Source organism: Elaeis guineensis, chromosome 16, assembly GCF_000442705.2.
Source record: "Elaeis guineensis isolate ETL-2024a chromosome 16, EG11, whole genome shotgun sequence".
Classification (NCBI taxonomy): Eukaryota; Viridiplantae; Streptophyta; class Magnoliopsida; order Arecales; family Arecaceae; genus Elaeis; species Elaeis guineensis.
In genome coordinates this window covers 41,676,620-41,694,825 of record NC_026008.2, presented here as the reverse complement: position 1 = coordinate 41,694,825, position 18,206 = coordinate 41,676,620, and the positions used below count along the sequence as shown (strand labels likewise).

Here is an 18,206-nt window from a genome sequence, read left to right as displayed (position 1 = left end):
GCATCTACGGGAGATCGATTCGACAAATGATAAATTTTCAGACGAAGTCGGTTACTTTAGCTTCAATGATTTTGGCAATGGGCTCAGCTTCCACCCACTTGGTGTAGTAGTTGATGGCCACAAGTAAAAAATTTTTTTGGTCCGATGCTGGTGGAAAAGGGTCTAAAATATCCATCTCTCACTGTGCAAATGGCTAAGGAGCGGCTATTGGAGCCAGTGGGATAGTCGGCTGATGCTGAACATTTGCGTTCTATTGACATCGATCGCATTGCTTGACGAAGTCAGCTGTATCATCCTGTAGTATGGGCTAATAGTATCCAGACCAATGATTTATTACCCAAATGACTCCCACATACTTCATGCATTTCTCGAAGGGCATACTCAGCTTCGAAAGGATGAGACATCTGAGAAATGGCAAGGAGAAGGATTGTTTGTAGAGCTTGTTTTCGTAGAAGACGTAGCGGAAAGCTTAATGTTTGATCTTTCGGGTCTCCTTAGAGTCTTTAGGCAACACTCCTCGTAGAAAACGGATGAAGGGATCCATCCAACATGGTTCGTCATTAATCTTTAAGATCGGGATCGATTCTTTAGTAATGGGCTTTTTTAGAATCTCAAAAAATGCCTTCTGAGGTAGATCCTTTAGGACAGATGTCACCAACTTGGACAGCAGATTAGCTCTTGAATTTTTAGATCGGGTCACCTGCTGAATATCAAACCCAGCAAATTTCAAAGCTAGATCTTTCACCTTTTGGAGATATTTCTTTATATTCTCCTCTCGGACTTCAAAGTCTCCCTTCACTTGTCCGGCCACTAGCTGCGAATCAGTGTAGATCCTCAGCTTCTTTATCCTGAGCTCCGTCGTGATTCTGAGTCCGGCAATAAGAGCTTCATATTCCACTTTATTATTGGTTGCCGGAAAGTCAAACCTCAGGGCGTACTCCATTATAGTCCCTTCGGGTTCTAGAAGTAACAGACCTGCTTTCAATCCCGTGGAGTTCGATGAACCATCCACATATACTATCTAGAAGTTGTCCGGCTCTCCTAACGAACTGGGTTCCACTGATGCCTTTTCTTCATGAGTCAGTTTTGGCGTTTCTTGATCATTCAGGATGGTGCGTTCAATGATGAAGTCCGTCAAGATTTGAGCTTTGATGGAAGATCGAGATTGAAATTTTACCTCAAACTCAGCGAGCTCGATTGCCCACTTCGCCAATTGCTCAGAAGTATCAGGCTGATGTAGGATTGTGGCTGATCAGTCCGCACGGTAATAGGATGTGCCTGGAAGTAAGACCGAAGTCTTCGGATGGTAATGATGAGGGCGAAGATCAGATTTCTAACTTGGTATATCTGGTCTCCACATCATGTAGGACTCACTTGGTATAGTAGATTGGCTTTTGGATTTTGTCCTATTCATGGACCAATACTGCACTTATGGCCACTAGTGAGATCATCAGATACAAATAAAGTTTTTCATCAGGCTTCGATTTGCTGAGAAGTGGTGAGAAGCTAAGATATTTTTTCAACTCCTCATAGACTTGCTGGCACTCTCTAGTCCATTGAAAGTTCTTCGGTTGCCTTAGGATTTGAAAGAACGGAACACAGCGTTCGGTCGATCTTGAAACAAACAGATTTAGTGCTACCACTTTACCTGTGAGACACTGAACTTAATATTTTTGGACGAGCTCATCTTCTGTATGGCTTGGATCTTCTCAGGATTGGCTTTTATTTTCTGATTGGACACCATGAAGTCCAAGAACTTGTCCGAAGTAACTCTGAAGGCGCACTTAGTCGGATTCAGCTTCATTTGATACTTCCTCAGGGCGGCAAAGGTCTTCTCAAGGTCTTCAATATGAGTTCTGAAGGCCCTACTCTTGATAAGCATATCGTCTACGTAGACCTCTATGTTTTGTCTCATTTAATCCTTGAAGATTTTATTCACAAAGCGCTGATAAGTTTCACATGTATTTTTTAGGCCGAAGGGTATGACCCTATAAAGGAAGAGATCCCGATCAGTGATAAAAGCTATTCTCTCCTCATTTTTCAGTGTCATTTGGATTTGATTATATCTCGAAAAGGCATCCATGAAGATGAGGAGTTCATGCCCTAAAGTTGCATCTACCAGCTAGTCGATGGAGGGTAAGGGATAGCTGTCTTTCGGGCATGCCTTGTTGAGATCAGTAAAATTGATGCAGATCGCTATTTGCAATTCGTCTTCTTCATCAGGATCACGGTCGTAATCCAACTTGGGTAGGTGACTTTTCGGAAGAAGTCTGCATCAAGTAGTTTGTCCACCTCTTTGGCTATTGCCTTCTGTCGTTCGGGCACAAAGCTTTTTTTCTTCTGTTTGATAGGCCAGTGGTTCGGGTTGATGCTTAGTCGATGCATCATTACTTTCGGATGAATGCCTGGCATATCTGTTGAGATCCAGACGAACATGTCCGTATTTTTCTGCAAAAAAGAGATGAGATGTCGTTTGATTACCTGATCAAGTTTTGACCCAATCTGACCGGCATGCTCTTGGTTGCCATCATTCAGTGGGATCGTCTCTAGATCCTCCACCGACTTTCTTCGCTCTTCGGATAGCTCATCCCAGGTGTCCAGTCCATCTATCGGATAAGCTTTAGAAGGTCCAGCATCACGAAGGGCGATATTATAGCACTATCGCACTAAGACATAATCTCTACAAACTTCACCGACTCCGACCTCTGTTAGGAATTTCATTTTTAGATGGTAGGTGGATACCATAGCTTGGAGCGCATTGAGTTTCGGACGTTCGAGGATGGCGTTGTAGGCTGATGGAGTTTGAACCACCAAAAAATCAATTTGGGCTTCGAAATGCCTAGGGATCGCTCGGTTACGACAGAGAGAGTTATGACTCCCTCAATAGGCACCGCATTTTCAGTAAATCCCATGAGAGGAGAATCCAATCGCCTTAGGCACTCAGGAGGTATATTCATTTGGGAGAAGGCATCGTAGAACAAAATATCTGTCGAGCTTCCATTATCAATCAAAATGCGATGTATATCGTAATTTGCGATATTTAAAGATACAACTATTGCATCATTATGTGGGAATTGGATTCTTTGAGCATTATCTTCAGTAAAGGCGATAGATTCTTCAATTCTCTGCTTCTTGGCTGGTTCGGCAGGTCCTCTGCTCGGCTTCGGTGCCCTCCAGTTATTGTATTGATTACTTTGATAGGGGGCCGATCTCCAGAAGATTTCCTTTACCGTCGCTCTGGTGGGCCAAGGAATCTTCGTCGCTCCATCAGTTGTTCCTATCGACGCCTGATGAATCGATCCAGGCACCCACGTCGAATGAGTTCCTTAATTTCATCTCAAAGTTGAATGCGGACTTCGGTATCGTGGCCATGGTCGCGGTGATACAGGCAGTATTTATTATGGTTCCGTCGGTCTGGATTAGACCGCAACTTCTCCACTCGGGGGATCCGATCGCTGATCTCCATCAGCACTTGGGCTCGGGCAGCGTTTAGCGGTGTGTAGTTTGTAAACCTCCTAGGCGGAGATATACGTCGCTCCCTTCTGAAATTATCCTTTTATCGGGATTCCGTGGGGAAGTTCGGGACCTTCGACGTTTGGGCGGAGAACGGGAACGCTGTCGATTCTTTGGCGGAGAATCCACATTTTCTTCTTTCTTTGCTTTAGTGACCATATTCACCGAAAACTCATTCTCGAATGCTTCTTCTGCCCTCGTGTACTTCTCTATCCGAGCCAATATATCGGCGAAGTCGTGGGGGTAAGTCTTCTCTAATGAGTAGCGAAGACCATTCCTCTGTAATCCACCCTTCAAGATGGCCATTGCGACCGACTGATCTAGATCGCGAACCTCCAACACAGCCGCATTGAAGCGATCGAGGTCGGATCAGATTGATTCTCCATCTTTCTGCTTTATGTTCATCAGGGTGTCCAATCCTTTTTGTTGCCTCATGCTCACGAAATGGCCCACAAACAATCGGCTCATTTGGTCGAAGGAACGAATTGTTTGTGACTTCAAACTTGTGTACCAATGTCAAGCTATGCCTTTCAGGATAGATGGGAAGATTCAGCAAAGGGCAGCATCAGTTGCCCCATGAATGAGCATCAAAGACATGAAATTTTTCAGATGATCCACAGGATCGGTAATCCTGTGGTAGCTCTTCAGCTGCGGCATCTTGAAGTTGCTGGGGAGCAGTTCTTGCATAATCCGAACGCTGAATGGTGGGTCAGTGCTGTACCTGTCATCATGCATCGATGCCTGATGGCGGATTACTTCGATCTGTTTGCTCATTTTTCGAAGTCTGCAGTTAATATTTGCATCTCGAGAGGTATAGTTCTCTGAGCACTGTGTGGGAGATCATTTGCTGGGAGTTAAATCCTGCCTATAACAAGGACTCGGAGCCGCCATCTTCTCCGTTCTGGACTTCGGGGCCGATTGTGGCAAGTCTGTCTCCTCTGCTTAGGGCTCTGTGGGGGGACCGACGGTCGCTCTCGAGGCATTGGTGCAAATTGCTATACTGGGTTTGCTAAATACGGATCCGCCACCGATGCAGCGTTGGCGGTGCTGCTGCGAAGGCGGTTGAGGGACCTCCGATAATGGTTGCATTGGCACTTGCTAACTCGCCGCGTTCTCCACAAGCTGGGAGGCAGCAGTGGTGCTAGATCGTCGGGAAGATGTTCTGTGTGGGGCCATGATCTCGATCTTTTGCTCCTTAAAATCGGATTAGGGCCCTTCCTCTAACGTCAATCTGTTGCTGCTGAAATTTGGGACTCAATCGGAAAGGCTGGAGCGGTGGCACGTCCTCTCGAAAGAGAGATTTGCAAGATAAGTCCTGGCCGGAGTTGGCTCTGACAGAGACCTTTCGATGCTTAAGTCAGAAATCAGAAAAAATATATGAGGATTGCAGAAAGAGATCGTGTGTGCGTACCTTGGGGGTCTCCTGGAGGTCTTTTTATAGGCGAGGGAGCCATTTTGGACAGGTTACATGGCCGATTTAGGTGCGATATTACAGGATTTTCGATCGAAATTTTCGAGATTGGGTGGTTACACCTGCCTTATTTGTTCCGAAGCCAGCTAAATATCACGAGCACTTTTGAATTTTGAAATGAGGGTGCAGATTGGATTGGACTGGTTTTTTTTGTTGAGGGTTCGACGTGGTCCAATGGAGGTGGGTGCTGAAGGAAAGTGGCTGGAGCTGACTGCGTTCAGTAAGATAAAGACCGGTGAGGGCTGAAGTATATCTTCGGCTGAAGTCGGAGATCGGCCAGTTCAAGTGTCCAGTCGTCTGCAGATGTTGGGCAGATGTCGGATGTCAGCTGCCATAGAGACTGAGACAGACTTGAGGCCGAAGGCAGGATGAGGCCGAAGTCAGGATCGGCTGATTCTGGATGTTCTGTTTAGAGGGATCACAAGAAGTCAAGGATCATCAGAGGCCGAAGCTAGGATCGGGAGGTTCCAAGTTATGTATTAAGTGGCTTCAGACGGTTCTTTTACGGTACAAGTGACATATTCCTTTGAGATCGGACATTTCCATCCATGACTGCGCCATGACATTGGCCTTGTATATCACATCACTTGCCTTTCTATTAGTCCATGTCTTCGGTCTGGATAACAGATTTCCCCACAACAGATTGCTTTGTGATTCTATAGGGTTGGGTTGTACATTAGGTTTAGGGTAATACTAACAAGAATTGCATCTCTACTGGCTGAGGTGTCTTCTGATATGAGATTCCATTGCACTTTGGTGAGTCTTTTTGGTAGCTAGCTCATTGTGTTTCAGAATCTTGTTTCAACTCCTATACTGATTTTTGAAAGAAGGTTTTCCCCCTTCTACCGCTACTTTATCAAGACTTATCATAGTTAAAAAAAAATATGTAGTAGTCATTGTTTTACAGAAAGGCTTGTTAGGTGGTTCCTTTACCACCCCCTCTCCCATTTTGGTTTAAGAGCTCTAGGTGTAGGTGGTTCGCATCTTTACAAATATGTCTATTTTACCGAGTCTCTCTTCGAGACAATATCCAGATTATTACTCCTTTCGTGCGGGTTGAAACTCATATGATAAGGAATTTCACTATCTTAGAACCGTTATAGTTACGACTGCCGTTCGCTGGAGCTTCGGTCGTCGGCTCCCTTGTCATCAGGTCACCAACTTTCTTGACAAAAAGAAAATGATCCCTCTATAACCAATCATCCATAATATCAAAAAAATCATTTTCTTCTTTGGTAAATTTGCCAAAGATGATGGGGTCGGTTCATAAATTTTCCTTCCTTTTGTCACATTTAGTCAAAGGGTTTGACATGATGACATCCTTGCGCTTAGATCAATGTTTATTATTTGTTTTATTGCTTGCCGTTGCTCTCACTTTCACAAATGCCACCAATCTAGCTATAACAAATTGTAACCTAAAAATAGGAATATGAACAAGATGATCCTCTGGGCCTAGTTTTATACTGTTTTGGGTTGGGTTCTCCGAGTAAACTCAGCTATAGATGTTGCTAGCTAAAAGCAACTGCTTTTGTGAGTCCAGAAGACTCCTCTTGGGACTCAAAATTTGGGCTGCCTGTCCTATCCTAGGCTTGTTAATAAATGTAGGCTTGTTACTGCAGCAGTTAGGGCTTGTTTGGATGGTGGGAGATCTTATTGGTTTGATGAGATCTCCATGGAAGATTTTGCTTTGAATATACGGTGAAAAAGCAGTGACAGTGAAGGGGTTTAGGGAGATAGAGACAACCAAGAACACAAGTAATTCATTCTTTTTATGATTAAATATGTTGTCTTTTAGAAGGGATTAACTATACTTACAAACAGGAATAAGATTTCCCCTTTCATCATCTCCGTTCACCATAATTTCAAAGAGACATTCCTAGAAGATATTGTGGACCGATAAGAGCTTCTGGATGTCCAAAGAGGCCCTTAGTCTTTAGCAAGGGTAATTCATAAGCTTTTGAAACCTCAAGAGTAATAGTCAACTTAATTTTTTATCCCTTATTTTTGTTCTTTTTCTTTGTATTTATTTGTCCTTGGTGGAGCTGCAAACTTTTTTTTTTGGGGGCTTTTTGCTAAATCCATCACAAAAAAAAATGTTGCATGATGAGCTTTTAAGATACTTTAGAAATTTGTAAGAGGCTGAGTTAGTGAATGTGTTAAGAGGTTTTCATAAACACAGCACTCTATAAAACATACTGTAATGGATTTTTTTTCTCCACCTTCGGCACTGATTTAGGTGTGTGATAAACATAGAACTGGTTTGTTCCTGACAAACAGAAGCAACATTAATGGAAGTTAAATATTTTGGAAAAGTTTCGAAAATAATGGGCACGGAGTATGGTTTCAGACTGTTCGTAGCCTTACTTCCTTATAGAGCACTTCCTATAATGGGAGTTAAATATTTTGGAAAAGTGTCGAAATAATGGGCACAGAGTATGGTTTCAGACTGTTGGTAGGCTTACTTCTAGAGCACTTCCTATCATTTCTTGTAACAAATTGAACATAATGTTTACTTCATTTTCGGCCATTATGCCTCATATTTCATAGGTAATGTGCTATTTATTTGAATCCACTCTGGTTTCTCTGTTCAGGTTAAAGAATTTGCTGCTCATACAGCTACTGTCAATGACCTTTGTTTTGATGTGGAAGGCGAATATATTGGCAGCTGCTCAGATGATGGATCTGTGGTCATATATGGTCTCTTTACAGATGAAAGGTTAAAATTTGAGTATTATCGTCCTATGAAAACCATAGCTCTAGACCCTGATTATTCAAGAAAATCATCCAGAAGATTTGTTGCTGGTGGTTTAGCTGGTCAACTTTTTTTAAATACAAAGAACTGGCTAGGCTACAGCAAACAGGTTTGTGTGGTTTTCTAAAGTTCCTATACTGGAAATATGGTAATTTTAGAATTTTGTTCAGTATTATTATGTTTATTACTTTATTGTGCAATTTACTTTTTCATTTTTCAGGTTCTACATGATGGCGAAGGTCCAATACATGCTGTGAAGTGGAGGACAAGTCTTATTGCTTGGGCGAATGATGCAGGGGTGAAGGTTTATGACATGGCAAATAATCAACGCATCACATTTATTGAGAGGCCACGAGGAAGTCCACGGCCTGAGCTTTTACTTCCTCACTTAGTTTGGCAGGTCTGTTGGAAGTAGTTAAATGAATTGACTCAGTTCTGCATTAGATGTAGTCTGATTCAACTAATTCATATGATGAAGAATGATGTCCACTTTATTAGTCTCAACATTTTTACCCATTTGAACATATGGAGGTCCTGCAAGTTTCAAAATAATGTATTTGCTGAATGATGTAGAGATCAGAGCAAAATTCTGGTTGCTAGTTGTGATGTGATTTTTTTGTTCTTTTGAAAGGTGGTAGGGTAAAATCAACATGGAATTATCATAAGTTCCTTCTATAGTGAAACTCATACTAGCTCTCATGTTTCTGACTTCTGAGATATAGTCCATTGGGTATGAATTGTTGATTATTGATAATTTGGGTCAGAACTAGCTTTACGTTAACCAGTCAGCTAATATGTGAAGTTTCATGTAAATTAATTCTGTATTTCTTGTTGGACCCCTAATGTATCTGGGAGTTAAGAGTGCCATGCAGAAAAGCTTGAGAAACAATATATTAGGTAAAGTCCGATTTCTGTTACTTTTGGTGTTCTAATTAATGAACTCACACTGTGAATTCCAAATGAGGAGTGCTCTTTACTTCAGCAATTTTGGGTTTTGTTGGGGGTTTAATAAATTATGGTTGCTTGCAGCAATAAGAATATAAGCCATTCTTCTCCTAGTCCTTTTCTGCCACGTTATTGCATGATGCCTATGCTCCTTGCTTGTAAGAGCAATTACTTGTGTTTATGTAAGGAATAGCTTATTCCTAAGAAGGTTTACAAAAGTTTTTTTCTTCCTTTTTCTTCTCTATTTTATCAATTATATCTGTAGAATTGCTGTATTATGTGGTAACAACTGCTTTAACTTATTTAGGATGACACTTTCTTGGTAATTGGCTGGGGAACATGTGTAAAGATTGCAGCTATTAGAACCAATCCACCTCGTGGAGCGAATGGAATAGAAAAGAATATGCCCATATCAACCATGAAGTATGTGGATATTGTGGCATCTTTTCAGACTAGCTACTATATATCTGGTATTGCACCCTATGGTGATGCTTTAGTCATTCTAGCATACATTCCTGAGGAGGAGAATGGAGAAAAAGATTTTAGTAGCACCATTCCATCACGCCAGGTGAGTTCCTCCAAATTTTAAAAAATGATCCCAAGACAAAGTGTCAAGCCTATTAACAATGCTACTACAATATTTTCAATGTTTTTAAATTAGATACTGCCCTATTTTTCACAGATTGTGGCTTTATGATGTTACATTGATGGCAAATTGAGATTCATTGTGTGATCTGATATTGTAAGTGTTTGATTGGCATGAGTTACATTTATTATATTCTTATCATCCTGTTATGCCCTAATGTTGGATCTTGTGCTTTCTCTGTTTTGAGAGCATCTTTTCATTTCGGAAAGTGCATCCCTGCTGAGGCCCAATCTTGTTATTTGCATTATGCTAGTTGCATCAAAGTTATCGCTTGAAACTAATGGCAGGCTTGTGTATTTGAGAATAATGGAATCTGGTGGACTCATCATTTCAAATTGTAGCACATTTTATGCTTATGATGATAAATTAGATATATGATCTCTATGGAGTATGAATACCATATTATCAACTAAAATAGCACAACAGCTATAGACTGAAAAATGTTGCAAACAAATACATTCTGATCTTGATCTGGCCAGTTCTTGTACTTTCTGAAATCTTCTCAAATACAAGCTTTGAAATGTACTAGGTGAACTGCAACAATTGAACTTGAATGATGAAAGGAGATGTGATTAGTTCAGTAGGTTGCATGATATGCTCTTAACAAGTATTAGATACATATGTGAACTAAAAAAATATTTTAAATATATGCTCTTAACATATATTTAAAATATTAAATGTCAAATGGATCTAACTATATCAATGATCAGTCTCCCTATTTTGATCAAATGGGTCTCCTAAATCATTGTAGGACTTTCTGTTTTACCTTTTCCAATACTTACCTCTAGCTTTTGGTAAAAAGGTTTGGAACTGTTGGAACTGGTCCAAGTACCATGAATACCTTGGTAGGTACAAGGGCCAAACCAACCTCCTTGGGGACATTTCCAGGCTTTGTTGAGACTGTACAATACCACCACCATCTCTAGTGGCCCCATCATCATTATAACCTTAGTCATCACTAGAACAGGTTGTCCTGCTTTGTGATGGATAGTATTAATTTCCCTATCATCTGTGAGCATGTCATTCAGAAATCCAAACTATCCTTTAGGATAGCTGGATACCTTTCCAAAGAAATTTTACCATGTATGACATTGCCACGTCCTTGCCATTGCCATGAATGTATCATCAACCTCTGAAACTAATCAGTATTGATCACTATTGTCATCAGTGGCATTCTTGTGACCGGTGACCAGAAATAGTGGTGCTCTTCAGGGCGCCCTGCATTCTCCTTTGGCAACTCTTACATATCCTCAGTCCCTATGCCAAATTTCGTAACGCCTTGCTTGGTCACACTTTGGATTGACAGAACACCTGTATCATCTTTGTCCTATATGATGTTAACGTCCTTTAGGGTGGTAGTAACAATCTAATTCTGCCTTTTGTGTTATCTGCTGCAATCTCAGTCACATGTGGCAATGGACAGTGTGTATGTTTCAGATAACCACCAAGCACATTTGCATATTTTCATAATATATTATTTTGTAAGGACAATGGTGTAGATGCTTGCTTCCTCATCTTTTATACAGCTCCATATATGTGCTTGTGAACCTAACTCACACAATTCTTGTCAAGATACCAATTACTGAGGAAAACAATTAAACATCAGCCACTATTCACCAGAGAACTAGGCAAAAAAATTAATCTGACCTCCCATGATCGTTTCTGTGATGATGCCACAATAAAAATTAAGAAGAACTAAATACACTGGCAATAGACTCTAGACCCTTTCATAGATATAATACATTGTGTATACAATTTTCATACCTCTGACCTTATTTCATATATGCATGCAAATCTTATTCATATCAGTTATGAATTTGCTTCTTGCTCTACTGTTCAGATATTGGATTTGGAGAGGTAGGAACCCCTTCTTAAAAGGTTTATTTTAATTAACTTTTTATGCTCTTATTGAAGACGTATTTAGTCATTATAAGATACCAAGATTCATGCAGAGAACAATTAGATTTGTCTTCCTTAACATGCAGAAAATTTTGATGTAGGGAACTGCACAGAGACCAGAAGTACACATTGTGACATGGAAAAATGACGAACTTACAACAGATGCTCTACCTGTGCATGGCTATGAGCATTACAAGGCGAAGGATTATGCCCTTGCACATGCCCCTTTTGCAGGTTTTCAACATCTCATATTGCTCAGTACAGATGAGGCCTTCAATCATCAAAGACTAATTGTTCATGCTAGCAGCACTAACTTAAATTTACGTGTGCATTTGAATGTAGGAAGCAGCTATGCAGGTGGCCAGTGGGCTGCTGGTGATGAACCTTTGTATTACATCGTATCTCCCAAGGATGTTGTGATTGCAAAGCCTAGGTTTGTGATTATTTAGTAAGACACACACTACGTATACTTCAGGGACATTTGGCTTTTATGCTGTATAAATGTTACTGAATGTGAGAGTTTAGTCTCTTGAACTCTTAGTTTCTTTCTTTAGGGAAAACATCCAAATCTCTACTAGATTATATAGTTGGAAAACAGATTTACACTAAAATGCATCACTACACATGATATATGCATGTCCTTACATATACCATACCTATGATTAGATTAAGTTACTAGCTTTGTTAAATAACATTTTCTGCCTCTTACATCTAAATGATAATGGATAATATACTATCGTTGAATATGATTTTACCTTTTTGATGAAATGGGTGTCGATGTAGGCTGTCATGAAATACAGAATGAGAAAATTCTAACTAAAAATGGAATTCAAAATGTGAAACTTGGGAGGCATGTTGCTTCATTTGCAGTTCTGCAATGAGCCCAATAGGCTGAGATCCCCATCTGACATACATATATAAAACTTGACGATATAGCCCATGTGAATAAAAATTGCAAACAACATGTACGTCAAATGCTTCAAGACTCCCTTGATCTTATGATTTTTAAAATGGAAGTTTGTCTATCAGTTTGTATCAATATCTTGTGAAAAGAAATGTAGGTTTCGAGCAGCCTGGCTTCATTTAAGCAATTGAGTGAATTGTGAAGTGTCAGCTGAAGTAGCAGTTGATGTTGAGGTATTTTATTGTAATACTGAAGATTTAAGGTGAAGCCCATCTCAGACAAAAGATGAAGATGACTGTTTGTTGTAGTATGGGTTATCAGAATGTCTTTGATGTTGCAGTTGAAACTCTTCTCAAGATCTTCCTTTTTTTTTGTCTTTTTTATAAGAGGAATGGTAAGGGAGGGAAAATGAAGAACCTAATAGCAGAACACTAGTTTGTGGAATTTTCAGTTCTGTTAACATCACTCAAAGAACTCCAGCAAAGAGGCAGAAGAGAAGATAAAGTTATGGTCTATCTGTTTGGAGAATTTGTATGACATAGAGAAAGGAGCACTAGAGGCCTTTCTTACTATGTGTATCACAAGCAGAAGTTGGTCAAGTAGATGAGACAACCCACAACCTAACATATTGGAAGCAACATGTATAAGGTTATGTTGTTGTCAGGCAATGGTAGCAGTGTAGGAGGTGGGGAGGTGGGAGGGGGAGCTGGTAGGATATCTGTCCTTGATTATGTTTTCAATTTGTTTTCTTTATATGCCAAGAGTCCAAGTATCCTTGTCCCCATAAAGGTGAGTTTGCTAGCAAAGAGAAGCAGGAAAAATTCATGGGAAGTTTCTTGTGGATGGGTTTCTTGGTGGAGGCATGGACCCACTCTTTTGACAAACAAATTATGAGCCACCTTCATATAGTTGCAGCCACTTGTGGCTATATGAAGAGTCATGATTTATTGAACATAATATCTGTTATTCAAGAAAATATAGGAAGCCGGCCCTCATCATATGTCATATATGCGTGACCCTACTTGCTCATCATCAAACACCGTCTCCTCCCAAACTACTTTCAGCAACATACACTTCTCTGATGCGATGTTTAACCATTTAGTAGGAATCTTGGATTGTGTTGCTGTTGGAGGAGCATCATGTGAAAAAAAGTGGAGTCAAGATTGCTTTTCATAAAGCTCATGTTGATGTGACAGAAATACTAGAACTGGTTATGACAACGTGCTTGAGCTTATACAGCTAAGTAGGGGCATTTTACATTTTCTAAAGGGTGTAGAAGTCTATGAGGGGCGTATATGTTGACCTCCCCTGCCCTAATATATATCAATCTTCTTGTTTATCTAGTGATGAGGGCATCTACAAGTAGTTGTCTTGACAATACAGTGACTCTAATCACTCTTCACAGATTCTCTGTAGTAGGCTAGTGGCCTCATTGTTAAAATCTAGTTACCATTACAAATCTTACTTTGCCTTCAAACTACATCACAATCTAGAATTACTTTCTGAAAGTAAAAAGAAAAACAGAGGGATGGCAAACTCAATTGCCAGCTGTTATGTAGTTTAGCTATTGTACCCATGTCATCCAATTGAGAGTTTTTATCTACTATAACGGAGAACCTGTTAATTTCTAGCAAAATGTTTTTAACTTCAAAATGTTCTTGAGTTTAGGGTGTTCATAATTTTGACCGGTTATCCTGCTTTAAAATTGTTTTCTATCATGGCAAGTTCATGCTTCGTTTATGAATTTATAAAGCTACAAACTTGGTGCTAATAAAGATATCATGCATGAATTATTAGGGATGCTGAAGATCATATATCTTGGCTTCTTCAACATGGTTGGCATGAAAAAGCATTAGCTGCAGTTGAAGCAGGACAAGGACGGACTGAGCTTCTTGATGAGGTACACTTTATCAACAATTTCGTTATCATTTTCTGTTTCCTCTGATTCTGTCGTAGCTGGCTAAATGCAAGCAAAATCATATGACATTTCTATATATTTGTATGCTGAAAGATGAATGAATTTATACAAAGCTCAAAAATACCTTCTTTCTATTTGAAGGAACTGCGTTCGTGTTATGCTTAGGTAAATTTTATCACCTTTTATGTGAATCAGTTTTGAATTTGATTGTAGCATGAATAGTAGGCTCACAATGTTATTACACCGTATGAGTTATTTGGGCTTTTCAAATCTATTTTGCTGTTATCAAAGAGAACTAATTAATTGTCATATGGCATTGATATCTTTGGAAATTGTAGCCAAGCATGTATATAAATGAAGTACTGTGAAATATGGTACCTTTCAGTGCCCAAATTTACAACTAGATTCGTGTGATGGATATGACTCCATAGTGAGGTTTCTGAAAGAACCATTTCAATCAATATGTATGTCAATGGTTGGTGTACATGTCATGCACATATTTGCCTTCAACTATAAATCACTATATATCACATTGCAAAATGTAAACATGTCATAATATTTGTTCTTCCGAAGAAAGCACTGCAAAAAAATGTTCTTTTGCAAGTTATAGTAACATGATATTTTCTGTGGCGGTCATCCTTTTGTATGAAGCCTTTTCCTTCAAGATTGAATGCCTCCTTTGACAAGCTATGTGTTCACTTGATGTTTTCACATCCAATTTTCATTCAAGTCTCTCTTTATTTAGTAGTTCTTCCCTCTTTTATCACTCAAGTCATCTTTCAAATGTTTGAGTGTAAAATTTTGTACTTTCTTATTGTCTTATGTAACGTAGTTCCAACATAGTTCTACTGTTTATATATTAGACACCATGTGCACTCTCCGTTTCGTGAGAGTTTTATTGATAATGCTTTACATGTCAGGTGGGATCTAGATACCTTGATCATTTAATTGTTGAAAGAAAATATGCAGAAGCTGCTTCTTTGTGTCCTAAATTACTACGTGGATCTGCTTCAGCCTGGGAGAGGTTTGAAAAAGTCCTATATTTGAGTACTGTACATTTAAAATTCTGGATCATAATCAGATCTTTTTTTTTTCTTTTTGATAGATGGGTTTTCCACTTTGCTCATCTCCGCCAGCTGCCTGTTTTGGTTCCTTACATGCCTACAGAAAATCCACGGCTGCGTGATACTCTTTATGAGGTCTGTAGATCAGATCACATAGATATGAGACTTTATTTCATGATTCCATACTTGTTATGCACTATCAGTTTAGGTCAATCTGATCTGAATTACATGACATATGTCCCGCAGGTTGCCCTTGTTGCTTTAGCTACTAGTCCATCATTACACCAGCTTCTCTTGGCAACTGTTAAATCATGGCCAACTACATTATATTCAGCATCAACTGTTATCTCTGCTATTGAGACTCAGCTTAATACCTCCTCCATGACTGATTCACTAAAAGAGGTTATTTTCTTTATTATTTTTAAATTAAATTAGATATCTTACTCTTATATTGGCTACTTCTGTGTGACTCTGCCTTTATTCTTGCTACAGGCTTTAGGTGAACTATACATAATTGATACTCAGTATGAGAAGGCTTTTTCATTATATGCTGATGTAAGTGTTTCATTCTATACTTTTGTGTATTGGAATTGATATAACCAATGCATATGGTCTCTATACCAGTACCTTACTGGTGTTGTATGCTGGTACAACAAACATGAGATGGAGTACCATGTGTTGGCATGGCAGGTTGCCGAGAGCATGCTGGTATCCTGGTACTGGTACCTCACCTGTATGGTACAGTAATCCAGTCCATGGATATGACAATTGCATCTTAAGGGTGTGCAATAGAGGAAGAATCTGAAAGTCATTCTAGCATTCTTTCATGATCATGTGTTATCTAGCTTGAAATAACTGGTTATAGCTTTCCAATTTTTTCCAGCTGATGAAGCCTGAGATATTTGACTTCGTTGAAAAACATAGCTTGCATGATGCCATTCATGATAAGGTACGCCTTTTGTCCTGCTAGATCCAATGAAAGATTCCATAGTGTAATCAATTCCTTATTGGATATTTTGGAGTAACATTTCATTTATACGTTCTTTTGTGTTATAGCCTATGCTCTGAGGCCAAGTATACTTATGCAAATACATAGTTTTAATCAGAGTTGATACTTTGTATCATTAAAGGAAAAGCTCTCTAAATGCCACATTTGGTATAAAAATGGTTAAGACTTAGTTTTGTTCTTTCTGCTCTAGTCTCAAAATTAGCCTTTTTATCATGTTTCTTCTTTCATGGGGTTGAAACATTATCCATATGCATTTTTTGCTGTTCATCAGTAAGATATGCATTTTGTACAGTGCATTACTAAGATATAGTTTTCAATATTTCTAGTGTCAACTACATGTGGACTTAGGAGTTGAACTTAAGGGTTCCCAAAGTAGGCTTTCTATAGTGAGAAGAGAACGTAGAAGGTCAGATAGTGCAGTTTTAGTTTTGTAGTGGAGCATAATGATTGGTTTGTTTGAAATACTTTGTAAAATGAAATAGGTCTTATGATGGTGAACATTAATTACTCCAAAGCTTATGCTAATGAAAAATTGGCCTTTGCTTTTCCATCTAGGTCTGAAGAACTGGATGTACAAGTCATGTTAGATTTTAAGACAAAGTAAAATTATTTTTTCTTCAATGTTTAAACTGGCCGAATTATTTTTTCTTTTTTTTTTTTTGGGGTGGGGGGTGGGGTAGGAGAAGGAGTTTGGCATTTCAGGAAGTGTAATTATGGAGGAATCTTGGAGGGTAAGTGCCCAAAATCACTAAAATCAAAATTGAAAATGGAAATGGGGTTAAGGTTCTAGTCAGATTTGATGACCAAGAGGCATAGTGTGATTGGATTTATATCTTGGATTATGTCACAAAAGAAGATAGAGAGATTATGACATCTTATATAAGAGGAGATTTGCTTGACAATACAGAAGTGCTTTTAGATTTTATGTGATGGATGAATGATATGGTAATTTTTTGCATCACATCCTAACTCTAGAGGATCACCATGAAGTGGCATTAGATGGGGCTCCCAAATTTTAAGCCAAGGCTTAAAGCTGCATGGTCGCCCACATGACTGATAAAAGGAATAGACCAACGTGAGAGAGTGTTACATATGGAGCACTGACCAAATCTAACTTAAAGATACCTCCAAGTGCAGAAGACTGTGCTATAGGCCGATTAAAGAGAAACAACCAATACAAGCCATGATGAGATAGGCCAAATGGAGGTTAACAAGTTAGGGTCGATAAAGTATGATGATCAATCTGACAAGCAGTCCAAGGTTAGGACACTTTGACGGACGTGGAATAGTGGGAGGACAGCTAGCATCAATTATCAGAATTGCCCAAAATGGAAGCCAGATATGGGTGGTAGCCATTAGAGTAGGCAATTACTATCTATTAGTATAAATAAGTGGAATTATACTCTATAAAAGATCTTCTAACATCCAACATATTAATGATTCTATTTTATCTTAGCTTTTATCTTACATATTACTTTCCAGTAGGATTCTTAGTAGTGTTACTTTAGACTTCTACCGCAGCTCAGGCTACAATCTATTCCAATCTATTTTCCTTAAATAGTGGTGTGACGGTCGCAAAGGTTTTTGAAGGTCAAGGCACATGGACCCATGCTATTCATATATCTTCCTTTCAATTATCCTTTTTCCGACTGCTCTAACACCGATGGTATGCCCATGCACCTATCTATCCCTTGTCATTGGACTTGTCACCCTTTCCATCAGCCAACAAATTCCTTTGGCACGTTGGACGGGACAGGAAGTACAAATAATGAGGGAAAAATTTATATAATCACATTAATGTCCACAATGCTACACATATCTGAATGTCGAGTAATAGGAGGGTTCCATGCAAGGAAAGACCGAGGGATGAACAATAAATTGTTTAGACAGATATGCTGTAAATTTTGAAGTATATGGTGGGAAATGGCTGCATTGGAATTGGTGTTGGAGCTTCACCAATTAGGGACAAATTGATTAAAAATGCTAAAGTGGTATGACCACGTGACAAGTGCCTATAATTACCAAGTTCTTAGATTTGTATGAAGGGCTAGATAAAAGTTGGCCAAGGCCTAGGTAACACTGAGG

The 18,206-nt window shown here is 39.3% G+C and overlaps 1 protein-coding gene across 1 annotated transcript in view; it reads left to right on the top strand.

Annotated features, from left to right (window-relative positions):
* Positions 1-18,206, top strand: part of LOC105058932 (vacuolar protein sorting-associated protein 41 homolog) — a 33,071-nt gene that overhangs the window by 9,038 nt on the left and 5,827 nt on the right. The window contains exons 2-12 of the mRNA XM_010942016.4: positions 7,576-7,845; positions 7,957-8,136; positions 8,989-9,249; positions 11,328-11,460; positions 11,569-11,659; positions 13,928-14,030; positions 14,969-15,072; positions 15,154-15,247; positions 15,359-15,514; positions 15,605-15,667; positions 15,996-16,061. Coding sequence (XP_010940318.1) covers positions 7,576-7,845; positions 7,957-8,136; positions 8,989-9,249; positions 11,328-11,460; positions 11,569-11,659; positions 13,928-14,030; positions 14,969-15,072; positions 15,154-15,247; positions 15,359-15,514; positions 15,605-15,667; positions 15,996-16,061 — 1,521 coding nt within the window. The remainder of the gene's footprint in view (positions 1-7,575; positions 7,846-7,956; positions 8,137-8,988; positions 9,250-11,327; positions 11,461-11,568; positions 11,660-13,927; positions 14,031-14,968; positions 15,073-15,153; positions 15,248-15,358; positions 15,515-15,604; positions 15,668-15,995; positions 16,062-18,206) is intronic.